The 16349-nt window shown below is 34.6% G+C and overlaps 1 protein-coding gene across 1 annotated transcript in view; it reads right to left on the bottom strand.

Moving 5' to 3' along the window:
- The window catches only part of ADAM10 (ADAM metallopeptidase domain 10), a 157205-nt gene that overhangs the window by 26405 nt on the left and 114451 nt on the right, over nt 1–16349 (bottom strand). Inside the window, exons 6-8 of the mRNA XM_027851769.1 lie at nt 13159–13308; nt 9551–9643; nt 4234–4417 (exon numbers count right to left, since the gene is read on the bottom strand). Of these exons, the coding sequence (XP_027707570.1) occupies nt 4234–4417; nt 9551–9643; nt 13159–13308 (427 nt within the window). The remainder of the gene's footprint in view (nt 1–4233; nt 4418–9550; nt 9644–13158; nt 13309–16349) is intronic.

Raw genomic sequence — 16349 nt, 5'->3', positions numbered from 1 at the left:
CTCAAAAACACTAAGTGAAAATTGATAAGCAGGAAGTAATTTGTATGTCTTGGGATTTTAAAAATATATCTGCAAAGCTGCTACATATCTAAGAATATAGTATGTGATTGTTTTCTAGATCAACACTCGTATTTTAACAAGGAATTATAAGGTCTGTAAAGAAGTTAAGTAGTAGTTAAGAGCAGGCTAGTATCCCAGAACCAAGAACTCTTAAGAATAAAAATGGTATTCCTATCTCTGTAACCTATATACACAAATTTGAAAGAAATTAAATGAATTAAAGTGATTAAATGATGAATTAATTTAAATTCTATTTTCAAGTCATATTTATTGAGTGCCCACTATATAGAGTACTTTATAGATTTTATAAAAAAGGAACAGGATAAGCTCAAAGAGCTTACAATATCAAAGGAAAAATTTTTAATAACATAAGGTTGCCTGCAATGAGGCAAAGGAGAAACCTAGAAAAATGCTTGTAAGAAAATCTGAAGAAGAGACAGGGGATGGGATGGTTGCTGGTGGAAGGGGAGATTGCTAGTAGAGGTGGGGGTTAGGGCAGTCAGGAAATACTCCACTGAAGTGGCACTCAATCTAGGTTTTCAATAAAAAGAATAATAATTTCAACAGGGAAGGATGAGGAAGCAGTGCATTCCAGGCATGAATGAGTGCTTTCCTTAATACACAGAAGTAGACAGTGCAGGCCAGGATTGTGGAACAACTAGCAATATTCCAATTTGGCTAGAACATAGAGTACAAAAAGGTGTGGTAGTAATAACTAAATCTACAAAAGTAGTTGGCAGTCACATAATGGAAAGCTAAATGCCAGCCTGAGAAGTTTACAGTAAAGGCATTGGAGATTTTAACAGGATAGTGGCATGGTTGGTTGCTTTGTACATGTTAGGTGATCAGTAAACACTTGTTGAATTGAGTTAGGACTACCATATTTCACCATATACTCGTCACAACCATGTAACTGTCACACCCTGTTCCTCCCTCCACCCCCAGTCCCAAAACTGGTTTATAATCTTTCATCACGTAATCATCGCATGGTATAATTCTGTTCATCATGCCGCTTAAAAGGTAAACAGAGCAGCAATGTATTCACCAGTGGCATATGGATACACATTTATCTCTTGCGCACTGCAGGACTAGAATTCTCAGCGCACCCACATTGTCAGTAACCCATTTTAATGTATATTCACAAGTATCCATACACCCTAATCTTGTGCCAAAGACAATTTAGTAATAAATGATTTTTAAGTAATACCGGCACAATTATTAATTTTCAAAAATCTCCACATAATGGTTGCATCCCACTTTTGCAAAAACAGCATTAAATCTGCAACGATTATATGGTGAAATATGGTAATTAGTCCTGCATGAAGGAAAATGTCAGAAAGAATTCAAAGAATATAAGATAAACCTACAGTACCTAGATCAAAAATATGCTGTCCATCAAATTTTCAACCACAAAATTATTTCTTTTCGCACTGACATGGTAAGAAAGGGGTTATGTATATATTTGTAAGAAAGTAAATTGAATTGTTGTTCCCAACTATTCACAATTCCATGGACCACAGAACAACAGGCCCTTCTATCCTCCACCATCTCCCAAAGTCTGTCCAAGCTCATGTTTGTTGCTTCCATGACAGTAACCGTCTTGTACTCTACTGTCCCTTTCTCCTTTTCCTTCAATCCTTCCCAACATCAGAGTCTTTTCCAATTAGTCTGTCGTCTCATCATGCAGCCAAAGTATTTAAGCCCTAGCTTCAGTATTTGACTTTCCAATGAATAGCCTAAATTAATTTCTTTAAGAATTGACTGATTTGATCTCCTTGCTGTCCAAGAGACTCTCAAAAGTCTTCTCCAGCACCACAATTTAAAAGCATCAATTCTGCAGCACTCAGCTTTCCTCACAGTCCAACTCTCACAGCCATATATTACTCCCAGAAAAATCATAGCTTTGACTATATAGACATTTGTCAGTACGGTGATCTCTGCTTTTTAGTATGCTGTCCAGATTTGCCATAGCTTTCCTTTCAAGGAGCAAGTGTTCTTTAATTTCATAGCTGCAGTCACCATCTGCGCTTCTCTTTGAGCCCAAGACTATAAAATCTGACACTATTTCCATTTCTTCTCCATCTATTTGTCAGGAAGCGATGGGATCAGTTGCCAAGATCCTAGTGTTTTTGATGTTAAGCTTCAGGTCAGGTCAGCTTTTACACTCTTCCTCTTTCACACTCATCAAGAGGTTTTTTAGTTCTTGCTCACTTTGTGGCATCAGAGTAGTACCATCTGTGCATCTCAGATTGCTGAATTTCTCCTGGCAACATTAATTTCAGATTTTGATTCGTCCAGCCTGAATATTATGTCACAGTGTTGCATACATTTCATTATACATTCACATATGTACTCGCATACCTAAATAAGGTGACAATACATATCCTTGTCGTATTCCTTTTCCAATCTTAGACCAATCAGTTGTTCCATGTTCGGTTCTAACTGTTGCTTCCTACCCCACACACAGGTTCCTCAGGGGACAAATAAGATGATCTGCCATTCTCATCTATTTGAGAATTTGCCGCTTTTTGTTGTGATCTACACAGTCAAAGGCTTTAGTGTAATCAATGAAACAGAAGTAGATGTTTTTCTGGAACTTCCTTGCTTTCTCCATAATCCAGTAAATGTTACTAATTTGTCTCTGGCTCCTGCCCCTTTGAAATCCAATCTGGTTTTCTGGTCATTCTCAGTTCACATGTTGCTAAAACCTAGTTTGCAGAATCTTAAACATAATCTTGCTGGTGTGTGAAATGAGTGCAACTGTTCACTGACTTGAACATTCTTTGGCATTGCCTTTTTTAAGGATTGGAACATAGACTGATCTTTTCCTATCCAATGGCCACTGTTTAGTTTTTCCAAAGCTGCTGGCATATTGAATGCAGCACTTTAAAAGCATCATCATTTCGGACTTTAGATAGCTCATCTGAGATTGTGTCACCTCCACTAACCTGGTCGTTAGCAATGGTTCCTAAGGTCCACTTGACTTCATTCTCCAGAATGTCTCGCTCTAGATCAGTAACCACACCATTGTAGTTATCGGTGATGTTAAGATCTTTCTTGTATAGTTTTTCTGTGTATTCTTACTACCTCTTAATCTCAAGTCCCTATCATTTTTGTCTTTTATCATACCCATTTTTGCATGAAATGTTATCCTGACATCTAATTTTCTTGAAGAGATTTCTTGTCTTTCTCATACTACTGTTTTCTTGTATTTCTCTGCACTGCTCATTTAAGAAAACCTCTCCTTGCTATTCTCTGGAATTCTGCCTTCAGTTGGGTATATCTTTCACTTTCCTTCTTTCCTCAGCTATTTGTAAAGCTTCATCAGACAGCCATTTTGCTTTCTTGTTCTCCTTTTTCTTTGGGATGTTTTTTTGTTGCTTCCTCCAGCACAGTATTGCAAACATTGGTTCATAAGCACTCTATCTACCAGATTTAATTCCTTAAATCTATTCATTACTTCTACTTCATATTTATTAGGGATGTTATTTAGGTCATATCTATACAGTTCAATGGTTTTCCCTACTTTTTTCAATATAAGTCTCAATTTTGCACTAAAAAGCTCATGATCTATGCCACAGTCAGCTTCAAGTCTTGTTTTAACTGCCTGTATAGAGCTTCTCCACTTTTGCTTTAAATTATATAATCAATGATTTCGATACTGACCAAATACTAAATACTACTCAAGTTCTCCTCCAAAGTTTCTTTGTTTCTAGAGCAGACATAAAATCATTTAAATAATTAAAAAAATATATATTTGACTGACCAGCAAGTACTTACTAAGTGCCTACTATGTGCCAGGCTCTGTGCTATAAACAGAAATACAAAATGCAAATACAAAAGTGAGACCTCCCTCAAAGACCCATATTTTATATGTCAAGGTGAAGGTGGGCAGAGGAGGAAAACACTATGTTCATAACAAATAACAAGATCTATAGAAAATAAATATTATGTGATTTGGGAGAGTGGGGATGTCATTACCAACCAGGAGAATCAAGAAATGTTATCCTCCTAAGCAAATGGAAAGTAATGCCCCTAAACATCTGTATCTTGGAAATGATTGTGAAACAAAACTTTTTTACTTACTTAACTTACACAATGTTTATGGATAATGCCTAATCCATATAATCCAAATTAAAATTTAAAAATCAAAGAAATAGATAGGTAAGCTACCTGAAGGTGCTCCAACCCAAGCCAGACCTAAAACACCATCATCAAAATCTCGATCTGTGAAGACATAGGCCAAACAGTAGTCATCATGATTTTGTTCGGAGTTCAATTCCAGGAACTTCTCCACACCAATATTAGGAAAGCGGAAAGGATTTGTTGAGTCTTTCTCATCAGCAGTTGTGTTTATCTAAATATGAAAATAATTTAAATAAACAATTAAAATTGAAGTCGCATGAAGTTTCTCAACTGACTTTAGTGTGATACAGTAGAGAAACATCAATGGATTTGGAGTTAAGAGGAGCTGGGCTCAAATTTCATCTGTATGACTCTAGGCAAATCATTCAACTTCTCTGGGACAGTTTCCTCACCTGTAAAATGAAGGGATTGGAATAGATGGCCACTAAGGTCTCATTTAGTTCTAAATCCACTATCCTATGATGCTATGACCTCTCCACTAAAGTCAAACTCCAATGCCTCATGGTGACAAAAATGATCTCAGTTTTTAAAGGCTATATGAGAATAGGCTACTTGCCAAAGCTAGAACTTTAAATCCAAAGTCAGTCTAACTAATTTTGGAGAGAGATATAACCAAAATACATACCAGGTGATAATTTTTTTTAGATATAGTAACCCATGAAAATATATTTACTAGAGCACTAGTATCAAATTTAGAAATAGAGGCTACTAAACCTGTATATAAGGATTCCTTTGGGCTGCATGCCAACTTAGAAAGCCACATACTAATAATATCTATGTTTTATTGTATTTTTATTTATTTTGTTAAATATTTCCCAATTATATTTTAATCTGGCTCCTGCTGCACAGGGGAATGCTGTAGACCGCATACAGACCACAGGTCATGTGTTTGACAACTCTATTAAAGTATTCATTGATATTGGTGGTAGAGTATCCATACTATTGAAATTTAGCATCTTTTGAGGCCGAGTTAAAACTCTATCACTGGTTTTGTACAAGCAGCATACAGAATGACTTTAAAAATACTTATCTAAATTTGTCTATGAGTTTCTTGCCTTCAAGAAGGGCTAGGGTGGGTCTTATTTATAGAAACTCTAGCTTCTGCCTCAGCAATCTAGCTCTCCCATCTTAAACCAAATATGCTCTGGATAATCTTACTGATTAACAAACCTAGGCTACTATTTACTCACAATTATAAGGATACTCACTACAAGAAATTATAGGTAAGTATAATAAATACAGAGCATGGCTTTATTCAATTGAAAAGTCAGTATTCTCAATTATTAGTGCTGATATAGCCACCCAAATACTTTCTAATCCTAACAGAGTTCTTTTCCTCTGAAGCTTTGAAAAGTTTAAATTCCCCTTGTAGTTTCAATCCACTTCCACTCTTAAAGGGTAGATTCTCAGATCATGAGTATATGGTCAGAATCTCTCTTAAGTTCAACAACCCTCTGACTTACAAGCTGTATTTTTCCTTCCCTGGATGCCCAAAAAAAAAGTTTCTTCTAGTTCCTCCCATCTTCCACCACATCTTGAACTAACCTCTAACTCTTACCACTTTTACTTGGTTCTACTTTGATTGTTACATGAAAGCCAAAGGTATTTTTGACTCTCTATACAAACTAGAAAGGTACATTCTCTATATAAGTTAGAAAGGTATATCTAAAGCAATGCTTGCCTAGCAAATCATGGAACACTTGAAAAATAATACTATGTGGGCAGGGCCCATGCCAACCCAAATATTTTTGTACAGCTATAATCTGGTTACTGACATGGGAGTTATATCTGAAAGTAGCTGTGTGCTACTGGACTATCAACTAATTATAATACAGCTCATGATAATTAACAAATCAGAAGGATAAAGATGAAGCAATACTAAATGCACTTCAAATAAATTCAACCAAACCTATGCAACTAATCTGTTGACATTTAAAAATCAGAAGTAGATAAAATTTTAAAATGATGACCATCACCATTTTTTAGAGAAGTTTAAACTACGTAAAAATGACATTAGGAAGGTAGATCACCTCCACTACCATCCATTCCAGGTAAAAGTTAGAAATTATACCTGGCCAAATAACCATCAAAAAATCCAATGAGAAACTATACTAAGTAACTTTTTGTACCCTAGAGCTACATAAAAAGTCAGCCAGAGACAACAATAGCAAAAGAACTGCCAGAAAAGCCAGAATCAGTGCAGGCAAGTGGCCCAATCATAGAGGAGATAGATTAAATACATGTAACCTCTGTATCCAGAGGCAGCATGGGCAGAGGATTCCACACAGTTTCACAGGCTGGTCAGAAATCCACAGTAAAGCCCTTGCAAGCTATAAAGATCTTAGAATACAATATTCCAAAAGACAAAAGATAATAGGTTTAAAACCAAGAATAACTTACCCTGCAAAGCTTAGTATAATTCTTGAGGGAAAACAAAAATGGATGTTTAATGGAATAAAGGACTTTCAATTGTTCTAATGAAAAGACCAGAGCTGAGCAGGAAATGTGAAGGAGTATGTCCTAATGTAAGAAATCAAGGAACAAATGATTTCTGAAGAATAAAAGTTGCAGGTGACCAAAAGACAACTGAAAAATGGTGGGTATAAACAGGATAAGGTTTACCAAAGACAACTTGCACTGAAGGATAAAACACATTATTCATGACAAATAAAACTGGAAAAGAAAGTGGACTGGCCAAGAGATAACATGTTTAGTCCAAGTTTTATCTTAATATCTACAAAATATTAAAAGACCTGGAAAAAGATCTCCAGTGTTAAATCCTTTATGCAAAAAAACACTGACATGAAGTGTATGTTATGAGATGGCATAGATGAAGTGTGATTTGCATAAATGGAGGAAATGTTCTCACAGATGAGAACTCAAATTCTTTCAAGTATCATGGCCATATAATCTGGCTAAATTGAACACCCTTATCAACCTTAAATAAAAAAAGGCTTAAAAACTAGCATGGTCATTCTAAGGACTGCTTAATAGGGATAAAGGAAATGAGGAGCCTTATTCTGAGGTAGTATTTTGATAAAGAGAGAGGTTAACCCACTGACTACATGTATCAACATATGTATAAAAGCCTCGGAGCTTTTAAAATATCAGCTGCTACACTATATCCTTCACTCTTCACATAATCAGTCATCAATCAATAAACATATATTAAGCCCTAATCAGTAGACAACACTGATTGCTAACCCTACGGAGTTTATAGTCAAACGTCCTCTGCCCATTTAATTCATCTCTACAGCAATTTAATGCTCCCTAAATCAGAGAACCCAATGTAACTGCTTCAACTTACTTTACACGATAGCAACAGTTCTGTATACTTCAGGTTTACTCATTAAATGTTAAAACATAAGGTGCTATAGTCATTTAATATTAATAAATGACATATAAAAGAACACACACTTGGGCACATATAACAGGAGACTATCAATTGTAGCATACATAAGCTAAAAGCTATTTGTGGAAACTGGATTCACCTACACTTTCACACAATGTTACCTCACAACTTCATCTACAAAATCAGTTTTCATCTACCTTTGCTTTGGATATCTATCGCAGAATGTAGAGTATTTTTTAGTAGTTTGGTTACATTTTTAGAAACAATTTCTTTATATTTGTAATACAGTGCTATGTGAAAAAGCTCAGTGACAAAGCAATAAAGCCATCAAAGCCTGTACAAAATATACTCTTCTGATTTATATTCAAGAACTATTCTTTGACAACACAAAATACCTTCAATTTAAACCAGATTTCACTAAATATTATACAGGCAGTCCAATTTTTAAATTCTTGTCATTTAACTACTCTAATAAAGATGTATATTTCACTTGACAGTGTCACATGATCACTTGGTGTTTTTCCATGCATAGCCAAACTAAGAAGAACATCATCCATGTAGTCAGAACTAACAAAAGCAGTCATAAGTATTACTTTTAAATACAGGAGCCAGGAACATTACATATAAAAGTGGAGGGCATTTTTATAATTTTATAGTCTAAATATAAAATAATCTTTCCTCAACACTTGTTATAAGAAACTGAAGTGTACTTTGTTTTATTTGATAGACTGTTCATGAAAAAGTATAAATTAATTTTTTATACAACAAATCATGTTTTAATAATATTAGTGTGCTCAATATTTAAACCAGGGGGGTTTTAACCTTTTCTGTGTCATAAATCCCTCTGCTAGTCTGATAAATATTTTCAAATTCATACAGCAAAATACACAGGACTGCAATAAAGAAAACCAATTATATTCAAATACAACTGTAAAAATATTTTTTAAATAAGTTCATGAACTGTAAGTTAAATTTCTCTGGTTTAAAAAACCTGGAGGTTCACTTTTGTGAAACAAATATTCCGTCATATAATTTATGTAGTTCATAAATTCAGAGTTTTTAAATTAGGCCTATTTTTAATATTTCATATTTTGATTAAAATATCAAAGTACCCTAGCTCAATCTGTCCAGTAATTAAGTAATTACACTGTAAATAAATAAATATTAAAAATGGTTACTCTAATACTGGCTAAAACAGTGTAAAACTTCAGCAAAAATTTAAGAGAAAAGGACTGAAAATTATCAAGGAAAAGCATCTAGGGATACTGAAAATGGCTTAGGTTTGGTTTTTTTTAAAGTGGGGTATCATCCTGAAAAATAGACAATTACCTTCTTAATCCATGGCATAAATTATATTCCTACAGATTTCAGATTCAATTCAAATCAGTAAATATTTATTATGTATCTACAATAGAAAACAGACTAAAGGACTGTCCTAAATGCTAGGAGTCAGGTAAGACCAAACCTGTGATTTAACAGTATAGGAAAGTCCAGATGAGAACTTCCTATACAACAAAGCAGATGTACCCCTTCTCTGCAACTTTTATTCTTAAACTGAGTTGCCTTAAGGCACTGACAGATTAAATGATTTATCAAGGGTCACACAGCACGTGTTTGTCAAGAGATGAAACTTGAACCTATGTCTTTCTGACTCAGAGGCCAACTGTTTTAATTTGTTGATAGAACTAGGATTTGAACCTAGATGCTTCAACTCCAAATCCAGGCTTCTTTACAATATTATATTAATAATAAGATCATACTGTTTTCTCAAAACAATATTGTTGCTGCTTGCAAGGAATTCACCTTCTACTGGCTCTTTAAAAGCCATACTTGGTATGACAAAAGAAAGATCAGTTTCTTATTAACTCACAAACTGTTTCATGGAAAAAGATCAAGCAAAATTCAAAAAAATTAATCATTCCCTTCCCAGCCCCAAGAAAAAACCATTTTTCAAAATAAAAAAGAGTCAGTAATTTTTGGAAAATTCCTTACCCTTATTCGTTTCACCATGAAACTGATGTTACGGATTCCAGAGAAGTCTGTTGATTGGTATATTGTATCAATGGCTTTCACATGACTGGATATCTGGGGGGTAGAAATGCAGCAAATTTCAGCTATAAAAAAGGAAGCCTATTAAAATCTACTTTCCAAGTAAACCTTTTCATTTTCCAGATTTAGGGACTGGGTGAGAAAATGAAAAGAAACTTGTGAGTTATACACCATAATGCAAGATCCCATAGCCTTTTTCTCTACCAGTGTCCACAGGGGAGAAAAATTTAATAGAGGAACCAAAAAAGAAATATAGAATTATTCTGAATCAGAGTTTTTGAGATGGAAGGAACCCTCTCATTTTACAGGTGAAAAAATAAAGGTAAGAGAGGCTACATGCCCTGACCAAGGTCATCCAGCCAGCTTGTGCCCAAGCCAGGAACTAAACCCATCTCCTAATTTCTAGGGTTGTTTCCAATAAATCATGCTGCCACTCAGGTCCCAGCAGCACTAGACAGGGAACTCCATATCACAAACTCAGAGGCTAGATAATCATTTGATGAAAAGGTAGTAGATAAGTTTAACTGCTGTAAATTAACTACCACAAAGAAGAGACCAAAAGAGCCTCTGCCAAAAAACACATGACCTTTGGTATAAGCAGAAAGAATTAGCAGCTGAGAGCAAGAGCAATTTAGAATATAAACTCATTTGTTAAATTGTAGGAAGGACCAACACTCTTTGTGGTGGAAAAAAAATGGATATAAAACAAGTGCTCACCAACTGAGTAATGGCTGAAAAAACTACGGTACATGAAATGTAATGTAATACAGCAAAGAAAAACATGAGAAATTTAGAGACGGAAGATGTATATTAGCATATGCAGAATGAAATACAAAGAACCAAAGAAACAAAGAGACAAACACACACACACACACAAACTGTCTTTATATGCAACTGGGAAAAAATAAAATATCATTTTAAAAAAACACGAACAGTTGAGATAATTTTATCTGATCCTTGGATTATAAATACCAAGGGAGGCAAATAACAGAACATTTGTGTTCCAAGTTATCTTCCAATGACATGGAAGATATTCAGCCCTGAATCCAAATAAAAGGGGGGTTCCCTAAAGATGGAGATATGTTTTAGATATCCCTATTTGCAGATGATATACTGACTACATTAGACTGATAACACTTCAGAACTTCTTTTACCATCTTAAAGTTTACTTTAGTATTATTTTTATTTTTCCCTAATTATATGTAAAAACAATTTTTAATATTCATTTTTAAAACTTTGAGTTCCAAATTCTCTCCTTTCCTCCTTATACGCCCCCACCCCATTAAGAAGGCAAGCAGTTTGATATAGGTTACACATGTGTAGTCATGCAAAACATATCTATAATAGTCATGCTGTGAAAGGAAACAGACAAAAAACTCAAGAAAAATAAAGAAAGTTTAAAAAAAGTGTGCTTCAATCTGTATTCAGACACCATCAGTTCTTTCTCTTGGGACGGATAGCACTTTTTACCGTAAGTCCTTCAAAGTTGTCTTGGATCATTATCCTGCTGAGAATAACTAAGTCATTCACAACTGATCATCTTATAATATTGCTGTTACTTTGTAAACAGTACATTTCACTTTGCATCAGTCCATGCAAGTCTCTCCAGATTTATCTGAGAGCATCCTGCACATCATTTCTTCCAGCACAATAATATTCCATCATAATCACATACCACAGCTTGTTCAGCCATTCCCCAACTGATAGGTATCTCCTCAATTTCTAATTCTTTGCCTCCCCCCCCTTTCAGAACTTCTTGAGATCTAACACCACACATTAGGCCTAACTATTCAGAAAAGAAAAACTCAAGTAGATGAGGAATGCCTCTTATCCAGACTAGACAGACAGCTAAGAGGTGGCAACTATTCCCTGAATTAAACAGAAGAGCAGGATGGATTGCCTTTAGCAATCTGTCGTAATGCTTTTTTTTTTTTTTTTTGGTAATGCTTTTAATGATTCCAAACTCTTCCCCGACACAAAGGTCTACTTTATTAACATTAATATGTCTTCATACCAAAGTGTCTGAAGAATTAAATTTAAAGAGCAACTCAGAATCTGATGGTAGATGTGAATAGGATGCACAGAGAAATGCTTAAAAATAATGTAATAGCAGCGAGATATGTGACCAAAAAAAGAGGAAGTCAAGATATATAATTAAAGGGACAAAAAAATTGACTATGTGTACATTCCACCACATCCAAGAAACATCAACAGGTTCCTAGCAGGTTAAGTGAATCCCCTTTGAAGGAATTATGGAAGAATATGGACTAGACTTGGCACAAGAAAGCATGAATGAGTTGTGACCTGAACTACTGGAGGAAATATGTAAATTGCAGGTAAGATTCAACATTACTTGTTTTCTCAATAATACTAGGTATCTAACACAGCCTATGATTATATTAACTTTTGACTGTCACACTGTTTTACACAATTGACCCATATTTAGCATATAGCTCACTAAAAATTTAGATATTTTTCACATACACTATTATCTAGCCATGCCTCCTTTATATCTTACACACTTGAAGTTAATTTTTAACCCAAATGTATAACTTTACATTTACTTCTATCTCATTATATATCAGAAAACTCTCTCTAATGTGACATCAATCCATAATGATTATTTTTTTTAGGTTCCATCATTCAACCATTTTCAAATCCACCTCACATGATCAGCTAACCAACACGACACTTATCTTGTTCATAGGGACAACAAAAAAGATGATAAAATGATTTCCAGAAATACAAGTATATGATGTCTACAGCACTTCATCTGATAAAACTGTCTGTTAATTCTGGTATTGATCACAACTATATTTCTAGATATTCAAAACTCATTTCCTTAGTAACATATTCCTCAAATGTTGCCATAGTTCAAAAGCGAGTCAGTTAGTCAATAAACATTTATTCAGTGTCTACTTTGTGCCAAGCACCGTACTAAGTATCTGAGATAAAAAGGAAAAAGGTAAAAAACAGTTCCTGCAGTAAAAGGGCTCACAGCCTAATAGGGAAGAAAACATGCAAATAACTATGTACAAACAAGATACAGACAGGATGAAATCACAGCATTAACAGATCATCACATTAAGAAAGACTAAGAAAGACTTCTTGCAGTAGGTAGGACTCTACCTAAGATTTGAAGGAGCCATGAGGCAGAGATGAGGAGACAAAGCATTCCATGCATCGGAGACAACCAAGGAACATGCCCAGAATCAAAAGTGGAGTGTCTTATTCAAAAAAGAGCAAGGAGACGAGTGTCACTGGATGGTGTTTGACAAGTAGTATTAAAATATAACAATATTCTTAATGCAAAATGAGATCTTATTATATGAGCATTAAAATAACAAAATAGTCAGACCTCACATATTAGAAATCTTGAGAATAGATGCCACTCTAAAAGGAATACCTCAGAAAGAGATTATGTATCTTTTTTTACAAATAAAAGGTTAAAAACACACACACAAAAATATGCTTCAAATTTTTAAAAATCACATTAGCATGTATAAAATTTAAAAACTCATTTGACCCAATGTCATTATCATAATAAATACCTGGGCAATCACAGCTTCCCGTGTTCCATAGTGTTTAAAGAATAGATGATCTGTCTGAATATAAAGCTGACAAGTATTTTTTTCAGCTGAAGCAGCACGTTTTTTCCTTAGCAGCTCTGGACCACTTGTAACATGTTCTTCTAGAGGTTTCTACATATGATAGAAGAGTTGTCTTTGATAAATGACATGTTATATTATTTCATCTTAATCTAGATGTTTAAAAAACATAAAAGTGGGAAAGAATCAGAAACAATTTAATTCAACAACCCAGTGTTCCATAAACTACCAAACACAAATTAACTGGGTAACTACCCTTACCTGAAAGTTATTTTTGGGAAAACTAGAAACCAATCCAGTACAACTTAGTTTTAGATCAATATATATTGACATATACAATTCAATACAACAAACATTTATTAAGCACCTACCAAGTGCTAGGTTAGGCATTTTGCTAAGCACTGGGGATAAAAAATAAGCAAAAGAAAATATTGAAGATCATAAAATTTTACAAAATTATAATAGAAACAAATCAGATACCTTTTCATAGCAATGCTGAGTTAGTGAGTTCTTAACCAAACAAGGAATAGAGGCATTCATAAAAGACAAAAGGGCCAATGTTTACTATATTAAATTGAAAAGCAATTGCACAATCAAAATTAGTACAATTAGGATAAGAAGAAAAGCAATCTGTAGGAGGATGAATCTTTCTATGATATATCTCTGAGAGTAGTTTGATAACAAAAATATATGCAATTAAAAACATTAGACCAAAAAGCCATTCCTTAATAGAAAAGTGGTTAATCAATCAATAAACATTACCAAGATCCATTTTGTGCCAGGCACAGTACTAGACACTAGAGATACAAGTACAAAGAATGAAACAATTCCTATTGACAAGGTGCTCATATTCCTAACAGGATAGAAAATAAAGTATAAGTTTAAAGAGAATGAGTACAAAACAGTTTAAATACAAGATGGTTTGGGAAAGATGCTACTAAGAGTGGTGAGATTAGCAAAAAATGGTGCTTAAATTGTATCTTTAATGGAAAACAGGGAATCTGTGAGATGGAGCTAAAAAGGTAGTATATTCCAAAAATGGAGAAAAGCAAATGTAAAGGCACACTGAGGGGAAGAGAGTTATATATGAGTAAGAGAGGCTGTCTGGTTAGATGACAGAGTGTAGGGGGAAATAATAACAATGAAGAGAGAGGGAAGAAAAACGGATTTAGTAAGTGCCTACTACATGCCAGGCACCGTACTAAGAGGTTTACAAATATTATGTCATTTGACCCTCACAATAATCCTGGAAGGTAGGTGCTATTATGTTTCCTAGATTATAGATGAGGAAACTGAGGCAGACAAAGGTTAAGTAACCTGCCCAAGGTCACAAAGCTACCAAGTGACTGAAGCTAGATTTTAACTCTGGTCTTCCTGACTCCAAGTCAAGTATCATATCCACTGCCTCATCTAGCTGCCTCTAAAACTGTGGCCATGTTACGCCTTCTAAGTCTTCAAAGCACTTTGGTGTCCCCTCATTTATAGCACTTCATACCTTCTATAGAACTAACAGTCTAACCACTCTGGAAATCAATTTGGAATTATGTGAGGACAATTATTAAGATATCCACACCCAGAAATCTTACTGCTAATCATAAAACCCCTTTGTGGCCAGTAGTTTTTTTTTAAAGGGTGCCAATCACACCGAAATATTTCTAGCAGTAATTTTTATAAGAACAAAGAACTAGGGGATAAAATGTACGCCCAATGAGTGGGGTATGACTCAATAAGTTGTGGTACATGAATAGAAATTGTAAATAAAACATGGAAAATTTATATGGATTGATATAAAGTGAAGTAGCAGGTCAAATCATATCAAGTCGTCAAGCATTTACTAAGGGCCTTCCATGTGCCACATACCGAGTTAAATACTGAGAATACAAAATAAAGGCCAAAAATGGTCCTGCTCTCACGAAGCTCAACAGTGCTAGCGAAATTGGAAAAGCTACATATAATAGTGGATAGAGTGCTGGACCTAGGATCAAGAAGACCTGAATTCAAACCCATCCTCAGAGTTTCACTAGCTGAATCTGTCACTTAACCTCAAAACAAGTAATTTAATCTCAGCATCAGTCTCCTCATTTGTAACACGCAAGGGTTAGACTCTAAGGTCCTCTCCAGCTCAAAATCTATGATTTATACAGAACCAAAACAACAGAAACTCAGTTCTATGAAATTAAAATAACCAAGCGTGGCCCCCAAAAAAAGAGGTAAGAGAAGGCACCTCCAAGTCTTTCAATGCTAAGGTGGGAGACTATGGGTATGGATGGTTTTCTTTGTTGTTTAGTTTTGCTGAAATGTTTTTACAACCACCCCCGCCAACACACACACACACACACACACACACACACACACCTCACTTTCTTATTCCTTGTAAATGAGAAATGGCAAGCAAAAAAGGTTTACTTTGGGGATAGGAGGTTAGGCAAAACCCAAAGTTATTACCAGAATGTGTATGTGTGTGTGCAGGTATGTACATATATGGGAATTCTCATAAAAGAATATATAGTTCTTAAAAGTTTATTTATGTACATGTCAAAATATTGTTAAACTCATAAACTATTTCCAGCAAAACATAGTGACTTAGCATCATGAATTTTTAAAGACTATACAGGGCAGAGGTTTAGAACCACGAAGGTTCTAAATTTCTAAAAACTGAAAGTAACACAAAATAACCAGCTAGTAATGGACGAATTGTGGGGGGGAAATAGAGAGGTAAAAATGATGGATTAATAAGAGAATTAGAGGCAGTGTTTCACTCAAATTTTGCAAGGAAAACAAAGCATCACCTAAAACATTAAGGAATTAAATGACCTTTCACGTTAGAATTACTGAATATTCTTATCTGGACAAATTTTTCATTATATTTCAAAATAAGAAAACTGTTTTAGTATTAATGTCACTCCCACTTGGCATTAGGTAAATTTATTTTAAAAACTTTCAATATATATTTACATAGACCGGCAAAGCAAACTCCCACATTGGTCATGTTTGAACACAGAGGTCTCTTTCTGCAGTTTAAGTTTATCACCTTATTCCAGGAGATGAGAGGCATGTTTTACCTTCATTATTGGGACTTGTGGGTCATCACTGCATTAATTAATTCTAAAGTCTTTCAAAGTTATTTTTCTACA

Source organism: Vombatus ursinus, unplaced genomic scaffold (genome assembly GCF_900497805.2).
Source record: "Vombatus ursinus unplaced genomic scaffold, bare-nosed wombat genome assembly UNPS02009205.1, whole genome shotgun sequence".
Lineage (NCBI taxonomy): Eukaryota > Metazoa > Chordata > Mammalia > Diprotodontia > Vombatidae > Vombatus > Vombatus ursinus.
This window is presented reverse-complemented; position numbering and strand designations above follow the sequence as displayed.